Below are 15,903 nucleotides of genomic sequence, written 5' to 3' on the forward strand. Positions count from 1 at the left end.
TGTGTGATAAAACCTTGTTCTCTTAGTCCATTTGCTTCTGATTACATTTGTGATTTTTTTATATGACCAGACATTCTGACGCCAACTATTTTACACTGAGCAGATGTCATGTAGTAAAAATGGGTGCCAGATGCTACAAGCCACATAAGAGTAATTTGTTTAAGAGCTGGCTCAGACTTTTTGCATTCAATTACACTGTATAGTGAGCCTTATACAATCATTTAGGTAATATGGCTAACTTCAGATATGCATTTTAATGAATGTTGAATGCATTCAGAATAGCATGTTGCATACATGGAGCTTAAGGATTTAATTGATTTGTACATAGTGCCTAAAAAAAATCAAATATAAACAGGCAGAGCTCTTGACAGTGACCAAAAATTTAATTAACACAATCGTCCAAATTTCCAAATTGCTCTAGGTGCTGCTGATTAGAGCTCAAGGCAGGTGCAAAGTGTCTATACAACCTAAAGAATAATATTTTCTTCTTCACCAACTATTTTGTTCTTGCATTTTAGGCCCTGAACACCTACCTGTCAGAAGACAAGCTGCTGAGTATTCTTCTTCCTCTGATGATGAATTTGAATCCAAGGTTTCATTAACACACAAGGTAACCTTTACTTTGAAGTAAAAAAATATTTCCTTGACTGGACTATATTTAAGATTCGTCATATGAATTTGATCTAAAATTAACACACAGCAATTTTGCAAAGTGCAAAGAACATTTTCTTGGCAGAGATTACTTGTCATGGATAGAAAACTACATTAAAACTCTTTATGACAGATGAACATCAAAATTTCTTTTTTCTCTTAGGATCTTTAATTCCCCCAGGTAACACCAATGTTGACAGAGAAGGTCTTAATTTGAAAAACAGACATGTTTAACAGAAACCACTTTGAAACTGCATTCTTAAGTGGTTTTAATATGTAGCCCAACAAGCAAACCATTGAAAAAATTAAACCAAACAGATGCAGATTTCCCTTGGGGAAATACAGCTTCATTTGAGAGGCACTGCAGGCAGATTGCATGCAAAACGCCGTGTTTATTGTAACTGGCGCCGGGGCAGGGGCCCCGGAGTCGCCCCCAGGCCATGCATGCCGAAAGGGCTGCAGCGCATCAGGGCGCGTGCCCCGGGCTCCCTTGCTGCGCCCAGCCGGGGCTGCGGGCTGCAGGCACCGCTGAGTCTTGGTGGTCATCTCTGGTTTGGAGAAACGAAGCTTTTATTGGGTCCGTGTTTACCTCTTCCCTGTGGCGGGGACATCAGCCGTGGAATCGTTAGTGCAGGCTGGTGTTGCAGGTTATGGCCTCTGGAAAAAAGAAAAATGAAAGCAGGAGGCCACTTTGCATGGTGAGAAGCGAGGTGGGACTTCGGGCAGAAACCAGGCTGTGCAGCCCGGGGAGCCGAAGCGCCTGGCCGCCCCGTGCGGGGAGCGCGCGCTGCGCAGCCTCGAGGACAGACAGACGGACGGACGGGCAGTCATTGCAGAGGGCCCTTGGGGGCAGAGCTGGGGAGGATGCTGCGCTTTGGAAAATCTACCAGGAGATGTGGGAGCAATGGTCATTCAATTTTTTTATGCCCGTAGGGTGTTTTGGGTGGTTTTTAGTTTTTGTTTTGAAGAACAGGGCTTCAGAGCAGGGAGTGTTAGTGCCACATCTGGGTTTTTTGCAGTTCACTTCCTTCCCCTGCTCCTGCCTGCGTGTCTCGCGCCAAGCGGCACGGAGGCACTGCCACGCGGCTGCTGCGCGCCTCCAAGGCTTGCGGCTCGGGGCAGCGAGGTCGGGGCAGGTGGAGTGTGCTAAATGCCTGCGCTTACTGCTTTCAGCTACTTCGTGTGATACCCTGCAAATAACAAGCTTTAAGTAGTATATTGTTCATAATACTGTTTGTTTGTAGGTAGCGGGGAGAAAACAACGATCAATATTTAGGTCTTCTCAAGCTTAAAAACAAAAGTTTCAAAAAAACAAATTTCAAAGTGTTTTTGTTAATTGGAGAAGTGTTACAGGGAAGACAATATATAATAGAATAATACTATGGTTAATTAATTAAAATACGGATAGTAGAAAACTGAATAGAAGCAACTGGCAACAGCTGGGTGAGCAGCAGGGCCAGAGAGGCACAGGGGACCGAGAAGGAGCCGGCGCTGGCAGAAGAACTGGCCAGGGCTGAGGCAGCGACAAGCTGCCCTGCGATGGCGTGTGCGGTGCCTCAGCTCCGGCATTGCTCGTCCTGCTGTCCTGCTGCACGCCCGCCGCTCAGTTTGTCTGCTTCTTTCAGCTGCCTCCCGAGGCATCTTCTCGTGCTGGTCTGGTCTGCTGTTTTGCCGATCTCAGTGTCTTTCACTGGCAAAACTCGGTGGGAAAAGTTTTAACAGCTTCCTGGCTTGTTTGTTTGTTTGTTTTTAATCTTCTCGTCTACTATTCTCATATATTCTGCCTCCTCGTAAGCGGGAAAACCACAGCCCGGAAGCATTCGCAGCTAGCTTGGGTCAGCAGCAAGCTGGAGCGAGCGCATGCCTCCCCCTCGGCAGCCCCTTCAAGCAAGTGCTCCCCACCAGAAATGCACCTTGGGCGGCCAATGCTCATTAGCTCAGGGTCGAACCAACTGATTTTGGAAAGTCTGTTTTTATGTATGATACCCATTTTAACCATCACGGATATTATGCTCACTACAAACTGAATTTTTACTACTTAGCAGCAACAGCAACAGAAATGTGTCAAGTTCCCTTAGACTAGTGGCTCCCGCTGCCTGTGTCCGTTTCTTCCCTGGCTGCTGTGATGTCTGCAGAAGCAGTATGCATGGGTATCTTGTGCGTAGTCTTCTCTCTGAGCCTGTCATCTTTTATTGAGAGAGACAGTTCATGCTCGCTTAGGCTTGCGGTAAGACCTCTCAATAATTTGGAGGCAATGCAGGCAAACACATCAAAATATTCCTACGTGGAGGCAGCCCTCAGCACCCGCTGCAGCCGGCCCTGCTCTGAGCAGGAGTTGGCCCAGGCGCTCTGCAGAGGTGCCTTCCTGCCACTGCTCTGGGACTCTGTGAAAGGCTGACAAAAATGTATAATGGCTTAATCGTGCCGTGATTGCCTTCTTTTCGCTCTTTACTCTCGTAGACAAAAAGGAGTCTTCGAAGGAGAAGGAAGCTGGAGAAGGAGACAAAGCAATTGATTAAACAAGAGGAACTGAAGAGGCTTCACAAAGCACAGGTGACCTGTAGTTTGCAGTGTCCCGTTTGTCTCCCGAGAGCGACTGGCAAGGACGGGAGGTACCGAATGGGAGCTCTAACACCTCCCCTTGCTCCGCACCGGGGCGCACTGACTTCTGTGCTGAAATCCACCCAAAATGTTGGAAACAGTCAGACATATGTGGTGGGGCGTCACACTTTTGCATATGTCAAATCCAAGTGTGTCCCAGGAAGATTAACAAGTTGTTTCTCTGATTTAAAACTGAAATCTCTGCTTTTGTAGACATAACTCCTTTTGCAAAATGTAGGACTGGAAAGGAGACAAATTTTGTGTTCAAACCACAGTGGATTTTCTAAAATGCTAATATCTAACCTTTTCTATTAAATCAATGACAGAATAAAACTCATGGGAAAGAAAAAAAATAATCTAATTTAATTCAAAGTAAGAACAGCTATGTTACAGTTTTGATCTAAGAGATGTAAATGATCTCAAGCTAAAATTAGATGCATACATGCCTTCCCTGAGTTTACTGCTTTATGGAAATAATATTCAAGTCCAAACTTTTCAAACTTTTGTGTTTGTTAGGCTGTTCCTGAGAGTTTGGTTTGATACACCCTAATGTAGCCTGAAACCAAAACTGCTGAGTGCTTACGTTTTGGCAATCCGATCTTTAAAGGTGTCTCATACCCATTATCCATAAGGCACCTCTGAAAATCTTTGTCTGTTTTAAAGGGAATGGGTCAGTGTATGTAAAAGTCCTTTCTGAAGTACCACTGATTTGTCACTTTTTAGCTATTAGACCTTTTCCTTCCTTTGTCAAAATCTTATGTGAGATGTAAAAGCATAAACAACAAAAGCCCCATGGACTACAAAACGGCTAACAAAGCTTTTTAGCTGTAAATCTTAAGTATTTAGATGAGCTTTACCCTCATAGCATCTCAGAAGGTATACTCTGAATGTGTAAGGTGTGTTTACCTTTCTCACCCTGGGAGGTATGGAAACATTGCCATTTCCATGCTACAATGGGAGAACTAAAGCTCTGAAACACTGAGGGTCTTTTAGTACCTAAGATATTTATCTATATTAAAATACAGATAGATACCTAGTGGAATTATTAAATTGCTTAGGCGCCTAATACATTCACTGAGTTTGAAAATCCCATGAATCCTCAGAGACCTGTTCAAGCTGTTTCTCTAACCGCTGAGACCATCCTTTGTCTCTGAATTTTAAGCTATGTCTGTAGCTTTCATGTCATCATAATTTTGCAGGCAATCCAGCGCCAGCTAGAAGAATTGGAGGAAAGGCAAAGAGCTCTAGAGATTTTTGGTGTTAAACTGGAGAGAAAACTAAGAGGAGAATCAGGTAAATGAAGCAGAGTGCTTGTTGTTGCTGTTTTTTTGTTTCAATCTTTTTAAATGCAGAGGGTTTTTAGCAATCGAAATTGAAATAGGTTTCAGTGCAAAATTATAGCTCAAGCACCTTTAAGCTGCATGCTATAAATTTCTGTTGGTTATCACAGATTTGGAATTATTTGACTTGGTTTTGAACCTGAATCTACTTTTTCCCCCAGTTTTTTTAAAATCCCATCCCAAGCTTAATTTCATCTTCTACAGGGAACCAGCGACGTTTCTAGGTGCCGTAACTCAGTTAGCAAGCCAGGCACCCGTGCTTAGTAACAGAGTCCTTAATGACTTCTCCCTGCGTGTGAAATGTCATTAATGTGATTGCAGCCAGTGGCCAAGCTGTAGCAACAGCAGCGTGTAGCCACGCGGACGCCACCGGCCCAGCTTCGCCCTTAGGGGTAGGGGATGACCGGGGTGCCGCTCTGGCCCCAGGCGGAGGCTAGATTTCCGCTCGCCTGAGCCTGTGTCCCGCGGGGCCGGGAGTACAGCGTGGCCCGGCTGGTGCCGCCGCGGGGTCCGCACAGGGCCAGGCGGGTGGCGAAGGGCGAGTTCCCGCCGGAGAGCAGCAAAGCCTCCTGCTTTCATGTCGGACAGTTATGCAATGCTGAAAACCTAGACGTGTTTTGGCACCCAATACCGTTATCTTAGCTAGGTAACCTGGCAAAGTCACTACATGCTGGTTTTTTAAAATACCATATTTTTTTGACCAGTTATTGCCACAATTCTAATGCTGAACTAACCACTTTGACAACAGTGTTTGTCCAAATTAAAAACAATAAGAACTTGTATGTTTCTCCTATTTTTTTTATTTTTAACTGCTTTTTTTAACAGCACTAACTTATTTCAAATGTTATTTAAAAGACTAACATCAATTTTTTTTCTCAAATGAAAACATAGCAAGTTATCAAATGGCACCTACTTTACCATCTTTAAGAAAGTCTCCTTAAGAGACTTTGAGGATTTGGAGTGTTGGCTTTTTTTCGTTACTGCTGATCTGCAAAAGGATGTGGGTTTTTTTTAGATGTCAAAAATGTGGAGGGTCAAGAGACTGCTAACTCTTGGGATAGATGCAGAGTAGCAGGATAAATGGCCTACAGCCACCTCTTGTTTTTGCTGTTTTGACAATCGCATTTCCTAAAGAAGGCTGTCTGCCAAGAGATTGATGCTTCTCATTCTCTTCCCATCCTTAGTAATTGAATTGCCCTCATTAAGGTGAAAGTACTATTTTTTCTCCTGTTGATTGTTTATGTGTAGGTGGCCAGTTACAAATAGGACAGACACTGAAATGTGGGACGTTACTGTGGCTCAATAACATATGGTGCGAAAGCATGAAGCCCCAAGTTTCCCAAAGCAGCCATCAAAATGCGAGTGCTTTGTTGCTTGTAACAACATGTGTGTAATGATGCAGGAATCAGTGAGCTTAATATTCCATTCAACCTTTTTAAAAATAATGGCCATTATTGTTTAATGAATGACCAGTGCTTATTAGGTTAAGTTGTATTTAAGGAGGTCTGTGCTTATGTAATTCAAGTGATTTAATAGGTATTATTAAGGTAATTAGAAAACGATCACAGTTCAGCAATAATATTGAGCTGCAAAGGTTGTGAATAACCAAATTTAGAGGCAGACCTGCAAACACTAGTCTTCAGTGACATTTACGCAACTCTCCTCTAATAATTATGTAAGCAGAGAATGAATGGCTCCTTTGTTAGTGGGAGTTATTCATTAGCTCCTGAACTGAATTAGAAGAGAACATGCGTGGGTGTGAAGCAACTGCCATGAAGACTGATGAGCAAAATGAGGCTTTGATGATCTTCTAATTGTAGTGACAACAATTCGTGCATTAAAAAAAAAAAAAGAAAGAAATAATATCAGTCCTATGAATAATTTTTCATGCCCCTTATTCCCTTTATTCTGGTTCTAAATACCAAATAATAAATCATTAATGTACCACAGTTTTGTTTTCCATTGACATTTGTGGAGGCTTATAGAGATTTTCTGCTTACAAGAAAATACAAAAATAAAGATTTTAAAAACACATTTTCCACTGAAATTAGCATAACTGATCAGTTGACTAAACAAATTATGATGGTAAAGAAGAAAATCTGTATTGAGAGAACATAAGAAATCCCTCTGTTTTGGAAGAGGAGGAAATATCTGCACATATTGCAGTTAGCTTTTGATTTCATATTTCAGTGATTCTTATCGTTTAGAATTTCCAATAGAATCAAAAGAGGTCAGCTGAAAATTTCTATCAGTGAGGAATATGAGGGTTAGCCATTCCTAAAAGGGAGCAAACTCACAAAAATCCCCCTTTACTGTGTCACTGCTGTAAGTGGGGATAGTGCAGTATTATTCTGCAGAATGGGAGATTGAGGTTTTGAGAACGGTATTCAGTAAATACTCCTTTACAATCTGCTATCTCTCAGAAGTGGTGTATATAGAAATACATATGCACATAATTAGAAGAATAGCTGACTTTCAAATGGGATCTAAACTAAAGAGACTTGGATAAAACAGAAGGTAAGTTTTGCTTAAGCAATGCTGTAACAAAAAGCCAACCTGGCTCACAAAACAAACTTAGGAATTGTTATCCATTTAACCTTTAAAAAGATCTGCCTTACCACAGTATGCAAAAGACTTCATTGCCTTGTTCTGCCCTTGGAAGGCATAAAGCACTCCATCAGACTTAAATAACTATTAACATTATTAATAATAACAATCGTTTAAAAAATGCCTCTAGGGACACTAGGGGGGAATTCTGTGGTATGGAAAAAGAAAAAAAAAAAGAAAAAGAAAGGCTATTTTTATTTCAGCTTCCACTGAGAGTTTTGCTAAAATGAGTGACATTTTTGCAAAGTGCGTTACTGTTTGCTTACCTCAATCAAACGACAATACACTGTCTTTTATTAGAGATGGAGAGATTTCAAAGTGTAAAGAGGAAATGTTAAAAAAGGAATATTTTCACCTAATCAAGAAAGCAGCGAACACAGGGAATAGCAATCCTCTGTGCATGTGCAGAACATATGCCTACCTGCAATAGCAATGTTTTTGTTGTCAGTAAGATAAAATCAAATTTTGTTTTTAACTTCTGATGGTGGCATATGAAGCCCGAAGGCTCTGAATACTAATGCTGCATCCCTGCATTGAATCTGTGAGAAGTGACCGTTGCCGCGTCCCAGTGAGCACTGCTGATGGTCACTCTGATGGAAAATTTTTTGTCACCGTTTGCTAAACTGGAACATCCCATAGAAGCACATCAATTACTGCAAAGTTTTAATGAATTTGGGCAGAAATTGGACCACTTTTTTTCTTCTCTTCCCCCCCCCCCCCCGGTGCTTTGTCTCACAGTAATGCCAGGCTGGGTTTGAACCCTGACTGGAGGTTGCAGAGGCTTCCCCGCGCCAGCCTAGTCCTCTCCTCGGTGCGGGGTCCGCAGGCACTCCTTCCTGCACTGCCGCCAGCTAACCTGGCCTTTCTCGACTGGCAGTGTCTAATGAATGCACGCAGACGGGTCGGGGATCGCAAATATCGGACAGAATTTCCCTCCTGTTTTGGAGGAGTGTTAAAGGACTGCTTGGGTGAGATCACTGAAGGAGACAGGCTATAAGCTACTGTCCCTGAGTGGAGTCCAAATCCTGACTTTGACATTAAAGCGAGGAATGGCCGAAGCCATAGAGACAAGAGCAAAATTCCTGGGAGCCGTGGACAAAGTTCATTTCAAAATGACTACAAAAAGGCATCTGAGGCAGGGCTGAGTTGTCCAGGACTGCTGGCTCTCTCTTCCAGTTTCAGAACTCTCAGTCATCTGAAATAAAGGTGTAGGCCTGGTAAAGCAGAAGAAATCACACCAGTTTCCATCCAAGCCACTAGAGAAAATAGACCAACTCATTTACGGAGATTTTTTGTTTAGTCACCTGGTAGCATGATGTAACGATCAAGGAAGAGAGCTGTATGCTTTTGTCTGCCAGTGGCGCCTCGTTGGTTTTGTCCCATGTACCGCTGTCCCTGCTTTCCGCGCAAGGCAGCAGTGTGGGTGCAGTGGGCAACTACCGCTCACCAAGGTAGGAGCACTGGATGGTTGTTGGTTTTATGCTTCTGAAGGGGCCAGTGTGTCACCTTGTTTCTGGCTGTATGGCTGTGAAGCAGTCGACCCGCTGAAGGTACTGTAGGTGTATTTCTCCTGAACTACAGGAGGAAAGCTCCTGTCTCCTGACTGAGAGCTGCCGCGACACAGCAGCGTTGCTTGCACGCAGCTGCTGGGTGCAGGTAGCAAACTGGACTAAAGGAGTTCTGTTATTAGAAAAGAGTATTAAGAATGGCTGGACACTGTGACTGTCCCCAGAATTTGCATAAAACTGGAGTAGAATAAGATGTCTGCAAGTTATCACTATTTTGTGACAACAAACTGAGGATGGGTGCAGCAAACACTTTGGGAGGTGTGTTTCCAGTGCCATCACTATTGCCATAGCTCTCCATGAGCACTGGGGAACGAAAGCAAATGGTGATGCTTTGAGAAAGGCAAAAGAGCAGAAGTCCTGTAATCTGCTCTGACTTGTCACTTGAAAAAACCCAGGGGTTCGTAATGGCCAAAGATTTCTATATGGGCTGCATTTTAGGAGCAGTGAAGGCTCTTGCCTGGGAAAAGAGGAATCTCTCCTCCTCCCCAACAAAGTGGAGTCAGGCTGCGAGCTCTTTGGGAGAGCAGCCACCTTTTGTTACGTGTCTGTATAGCGCCTACCACAGTGATGCCCTCGCTTCCTGGTGCTACAAAAAACCCAATGATAATAGATCTTCCCGTGCCACAGCCTTTCCAGTCAATCAAAGCAGATGCAGATTTAAAGGCCAGTTGGCAAATGAATGGGAATTTGCAGGGGATTTGATTGTGCGTGTGGTGCCCACTGGGAGAAGGGACTAAGCTGATACTTGCCAGCCTGTACATCTTGAAGTCTGACTGTGTTAATGGCATAGCCATTTATATATATAATTCAGCTGCTGGAGCCCAGTAGCAACAAAGAAACTGTGTTATCAAAGGCAGAACTAAGAGAAAGTAAGAGCGCCCTTTAAAAAAAGACTAGAGAACTATATGAAGGGGGGGAGGGGGGAAGAGACCTGCTAACTTCCGAAACAAAAGTGCTTTTAAGGTGGTGGTGGTGGTGGGGGGGATATTCTTTTCCCCAGCTTAAAATCTAATACATCTTTAACTACAATAAACTACAGCACTCAACCCAAAGTAGACAGGAATGTTATACAGGACAATATTGATATAAGTTACGTAGAGCAACGAAATCTACATACGGCTCACCTGGCCTTACAAAGGAAGATCATTTGAAGTGAGCTAAAGTAGCAAGAGCGTAGGGAGGAAACCCAATAATGCACGCTTACCTCTTATATTTTACAGATTCAGATTCAGGCACACAGGATGAAACTCAGATGCTGCATGAATGGTTTGAGCTGGTCCTGGAGAAGAATAAATTAATGCGTTATGAGTCTGAGCTCTTGATTATGTAAGTAAGGGCAAGGAGTAGTAGCATTAGCAGTAAAGATGTGGAGGGGAGAGGGGAAAAATGTACTTGCATTAGATCTAAAGTGATGAGATTTTCCTCCTGATACATGTAGTTCCCATCACTGAGCGAAGTTGCCACTTTGTGGTGCAGAGCGTACCACCACACAGAGAACCCACACTTCTCCTTTTCACCTTGCTGCGTCCTGGAGTAAAATACCTACAAACTATTCTGAACATGGATTTTCAGTTGACCCTTCCTTGTCCTTCCCTTTCACAGTGGTTCAACTACTTCAATCCTGTAAGATACTATGAAACACTATTGCTTATGGATGCTCTGCCTTTCCCTAACGTGGTCTAATGAACGGTTGAGCATTTTCTTCTGTGGAAGAAAAATAGCCTGACAGTTTATTTCAGTTTTTATTGGAGAAAAGATCTAGGAATTCCCTACAGAGATGATACAATTGATACATCAAGCAAATAAAAACTGTCTCAGATGCCACTGTTTGCAGCTGATGGGAACAATACTGGCTGTAGCTCCCTCACCTCACCTCCTTGGAAACGTGCTCAAAAGACAAGTGTAGGTGACTGCCAGCTGTTTTCTCCACACGCACCATTTCTGTGGCTGTGTGGGAAGGCGACGGGAGCTCCAGTGGTCCAGGATTTCACCCTGGCACAGGCCATCCGTGGTCATTTGTCGTTCCTGTGTTGCACAGCGAACTGCCCTGTGCTGCATGCGGAGGAGCTGCCAACCGCTAGGAAATCTGCTGATTTTTCCCAGCCGGTGCTCATGCTACTGGGGGACAAATTTGTCCTTTCCCCTCGGATTGTCCTTGGGCTTTGGGGCAGCAATGCTGCCTGCTAAGGCTGCCTGAAAAGGAGAGTCGAAAGAGCAAAACCAGGCTGCTTTTATCAATACAGGGCTGTTTTGGAAAAATACTGTTTTCTGTATGTATTCACGAGTGTTAGTTCCACTGCCTGAGGAGTCACTCCGGTGCAGAGGGCCTAGCAGGATGCTTCATTTGTGGGAGTGTTCAGTCCTGTTCAGAGTCACGTTTTTGGTACAACCAACAAAGCTCAGCTGCACAAAAGCCTTAAATGTTGCAATGTGTGAGGGAGGTTCAGCTGATACATAATGCAAAAGGTAGTATTGGTACTTCCGGTATTGCTGTGGGGATGCTGGCACAGGCAAAGCTTTTAGCCTTGACTGACTGTGAGGAAAAAATGCTGAATATACAAAATATACATACTCTTGGCTGTAATAATATTACTATGTATATGTAAATATCTCTAGTAGAAATGACAGTAGTGAAACTAGTAGTAATAGTAGTAGTGGGGATGGTAGTAATAAATGAGCGAGGATATTATGTCACCTATTTTCCATATTATTTTAGGTTAATAACAGCCACACAATACTCTTAAATGCTAGTTTTGTGAGAGAAAAATTCTTTTTATAGAGCAGAGATAATGCTAAGAAAGAAACAGCTTCATAGTAATAGAGCAGCAGTACTAACCATGAAAGAGGTATAAAACAAGTCATTTTTAAAAAGAAAAAACACAGAAGACCCAAGATCCAGTTTTTCAATCACAGAGGATTACTGCCTTGCAGTTCTAAAACTCTTTGGATGTCTGACAGGTTAGATTTTTTTTAATCAATTTTTGAAAAATTTGGCTAACTCTGATATGTTATCATCATCAATTTTAAATAAATTATAGTGTATGTTTAAAATTAGAATAGCATGGGCAGCAGTAGCTGTGAAATGCAAGGCAGAGCTGTGAGTTCTAGCTACATCCCTTTTGATCCTGATGCCAGCTTATGCTTTAACGTGCTTTTCATCGTACTCAGAGCCCAAGAACTAGAACTGGAGGACCACCAGAGCAGGCTGGAACAGAAGCTGAGGGAGAAAATGGCCATCGACGGTAAGTCAGATGGGCAAGGATGTTATTCTCCCGCAGCAGTCCCTGGCCACCGCAGCGGGCAGAGGGCATGCTCGTTTCTGAGAGTACCTGCCTGGCTGAGGCAATTCCTTCTGTGCTCTTGTGCATGCACAGCGCAGCTGGCACAGTGCAACGTGGCAGCTCTTCCCGTCTGCTTTCGTACCGCACAGTTCAGCCTTCTAGTGACAATAGCTGTGCTAACCTGCCCAATTTTACGTGGAAGTAGATCAAAAGCATTTGCACATCTAATTCCACTGACTGCGCTATGCAAGCAGCAACATCCAGCTATCATGTGAGGATGGGTAGCTATGGCATGTAAAGTCTTTAGTTAACAACAGTGTTAAAGCAGCCCCAAACTATTGCAGTAAGATACTTGGGATTACAGTTTGGGCTTGTTCTTTCATTCATTATTTGTTCTTCTATGAAAGACTTTAAATAAAACACAAGATAGAAGATAGAACTAAAGGCAATAAGAACAATGTAATAAAGTCAAAATTACCTAGTAAAGGCTACTACAGCCTTCAATAATCATCTTACTGCATTTTGTCTGACCGGAGAACATCCTATAGGAAATGGTTCAATACCCTGAAATGACAAGTGTTTAAAACATCATGAATGAACATTAGGCCTGCTTTTTTGTAACCTCTGTGTCCAAACAAAAGAAAAAAAAGAGAGTGTGGGAGGAGGAATGCAGGGGAGAAGGGGTGGTTACATACCACTGAATACACCAAAATATCCTGTCGTGTTCCAGGGGTGCAGATTTTAAATGGCTGTAGTTTTCAATGCTTTTCCTGACAAACACTTTCATTTTCTTACAAGTTCTACATTTCATTGTTGGGCCTGTCACCTTTTCCAGGCTAAATTTAAAATCCATCTTAAATGCTGTCACCTTACATTTTACATCCTAATGCAGTAATTGCTATCTGCAATATAGCATTGCAATTATGCTGTAATCATTAGGCTACCTTTATACATGTTTTTATAAATAAGTAGTGTTCTTCCTATCACTTCCACAGTGTAAGTTTTGCTAATGATCTACTGTAAACATCAGGGGCCTTAATGGTCAACCTTAAATGTCCCAAATGCAGAAGAAATTATCCCTGAACTGCATCATTAAAAATGTTTAACTGCTGTTGACTTCATTTCTTGTTGAATATAATATTAGTTCAAGCTGTACACCAGTAGTTAAAATGCAAAGAGTAACAACATAGTGATCTGTATTTTAACCTCTTTTTTTGTGATCTCTTAGACAGCCTTAAAGATGAGATGGATCTGAATGAGGAGGATGAAATTTTTGCTGAGATGATGAAAGTGGTTGAACAACGGGACAAACTCGTGTCTACCTTAGAGGAACAGAGAGTGAAAGAAAAAGCAGAAGACCAGCACTTTGAAAACTTTATATTATCTAGGGGCTATCAGCTGAGCAGGATTTAAACAGCCACATGCGAATAAATGGACTTTCAGAAATATTCATAATCATGGAGATACAGTCTTCTGGAAAATGAAAGAATTCAAATTTAAAAGCAGTTTATTTGGAAAACATGCTATTTTGTTATCGTAACCTTCTAAGTAGTTTCTTTGCTCCCACTGGAGTGAGTTTAGCCTCACAGAGAAGTTCCAGCAATAAGTATCTATACCTCACTATCAACTTAAAGGGTCACAAGGATAAAGAATGGGATTGAATTCACCTGTCTGATGGGCATCATGTTCTGTGAAAGTGAAATAAGAGCTCTGTTTTCTTGGAATTTTATTTTAATCCTGAGAATAGAGTTCCCTAGAAACATGATGACATGATTTAGCATTTTTGCGATGATGTTATTTTCCATCCATTTATCTGAATCTGTCATGTGGTTTTGGTAATATTTTGGCACAGCTGAGCCACAGTGAACTATTTAAAGGTCAGAAAGCAAGCATCTCACATAAAAATAAGGTTAGTTTTTATTTCTGGTGGAGGAAGGATCTTTTGACTAATAACTACATATATTATAAGTAATCATTATAACTACTGTAAATGCAATGTCAGAAATTAATTTTTTCTAGGTATTTGTAAGTTTTAGTGCACTGTATATTTTTGGACAAGAAGATAATGCAATATTAAATCCCTATATTTTGTAAAATGATAAGGGAATATCAAAGAGGTGACTACCCTTAAAAGATTATTAAAAGCTCAAAAAAGCATTGTGTGTTACAGATTAAGGTCATCCGTAAAATATACTGAACAGTGTTTTAAAAATAGCATCCAGAACTGACTAGTATTTATAGGGTATGCTTCATAATTAGCATGCTTGGTAAAATGTATCACAAATAATATCGTAGGGTACCATGAGTGGTGTAGCAGTTAGAGGTCTCTTGGACAATTCCACAAAAGCATGGCTAAAAATGTTGAATTTTGTAATGCCAACATTTGATAGAAAATGTTGTGGTTATATTTAAACTATATTTATATTGCTGCTCAAGAGGAATGTACATGTCTTTTGTCTTTTTTTTTTTTTTTTTTTTTTTTTTTACTTAAAGGAAGTATCTCCTATCTACATGCATCTCCTACTTGCATTTATAGCCATTGGCATAGCAGATGTGCAAAAATTCTCCTTACTATTCAGCACATTGTAAGTGCTTTCTTAAATCTGAGATAATTCTGTAATTTAAGACTGGTAGTGATCCCAAATGAATGTATGATCCACTGCATTTTCAAACAAAAAAAAAAGGGGGGGAGACTGAAAGACTCTTTCTTTTTTACTATTATTTTACCTCATGCTCTGACTGAGAAGATTTGATGTTCTCACTGTTTCATGAATGGTGCTTATTTGCTTCAGGTGCCTACGGCAGAGCCAAAGCTAGAAGAGTTCTTCTTACAAAGCTTTAAGCTAAAACCTCTTGGTGACTACTTGTAGCGTAACAGACACACTGGATCCTGTCACAGTAGTTTATGAATGATCTTAAGTTTCTGATGTATTGTAAGAAGTTGAAAATATAATTTTAAAGATAAAAACAAAATTTTACAATTGTCCACAGATAAATAATATACCTCTATTGGTGAAAGGAAGATACTGTTGTTCTGCAATATTTATGTATTTATATTTATTTATTAGACTGTTTAAAGGGAATAAGTGTCTGGTTATATTTTATACTTTGGGTGTTGTCTCTGATTTTGATAAACAAAAATGTATTTCTAAAAGGTATGTATAGGTAAAGCTGTGCCTCATAGAGTAGATAGTTTTATCAATCCAGTAAGTAATTGGGAGCAAAATATAAATTAAGGTTTAAACAACATTCTCAGTTACTATAAACCTGCAGGAATACCCTTATGGCATAGCATGTAGGGCTTTAACAATATGATTTGTCTTTTTTCACAATGGAAAGACACAGCAGAATCCCTGAATGGGTTCCAGAATTACCCTCTGCCATCTTTTTCTGTCATTCATATGCAGATCATACTTGATCGTTAGATTACATTTTTATTGAGATGGATTGCAGTGACTGATTTTTAAATTAGCTCTATTACTTAAGATTGACACAAAGTAGGAGCAGACAGGACAGCGATACACATTTTAATTTTCTCTGAAATCTGCTGGCATTTCTAGTGTTGTGAAGAAATTTTCTGGATTTTATCACTGTACCAGAAGCCTCATGTAATTCAGTAAAATAACACTGTCTAGAATATCTATTGTTCTGCCATAGAAAATGGAGAGTCATAATGCTTTCAAGGTCATTTTTTAAATTTGTAAGCAAACCTTTTTTCTTAGTGCTTTGCACAGGAAAGAATTCAGCACAGCCACCTCCAGCTATATCAGCAAAGGATGTATTTTTCAGTTCAGCTTTTCAGTTAAAAAAAGTCCCTTCATCTTAGTGTTGCTGGCCTCCAAAGAGGAGGAGGAG

General features: G+C 41.2%; 1 protein-coding gene across 1 annotated transcript in view; it reads left to right on the forward strand.

The window, feature by feature from the left end:
- Positions 1–13,461, forward strand: part of MICAL2 (microtubule associated monooxygenase, calponin and LIM domain containing 2) — a 120,646-nt gene extending 107,185 nt beyond the window's left edge. Inside the window, exons 32-37 of the mRNA XM_067295346.1 lie at positions 519–610; positions 3,112–3,204; positions 4,452–4,545; positions 9,994–10,093; positions 11,936–12,009; positions 13,277–13,461. Coding sequence (XP_067151447.1) covers positions 519–610; positions 3,112–3,204; positions 4,452–4,545; positions 9,994–10,093; positions 11,936–12,009; positions 13,277–13,461 — 638 coding nt within the window. The remainder of the gene's footprint in view (positions 1–518; positions 611–3,111; positions 3,205–4,451; positions 4,546–9,993; positions 10,094–11,935; positions 12,010–13,276) is intronic.
- Positions 13,462–15,903: the final 2,442 nt, after the last annotated feature.

This window comes from Apteryx mantelli, chromosome 4 (genome assembly GCF_036417845.1).
Source record: "Apteryx mantelli isolate bAptMan1 chromosome 4, bAptMan1.hap1, whole genome shotgun sequence".
NCBI classification, from domain to species: domain Eukaryota; kingdom Metazoa; phylum Chordata; class Aves; order Apterygiformes; family Apterygidae; genus Apteryx; species Apteryx mantelli.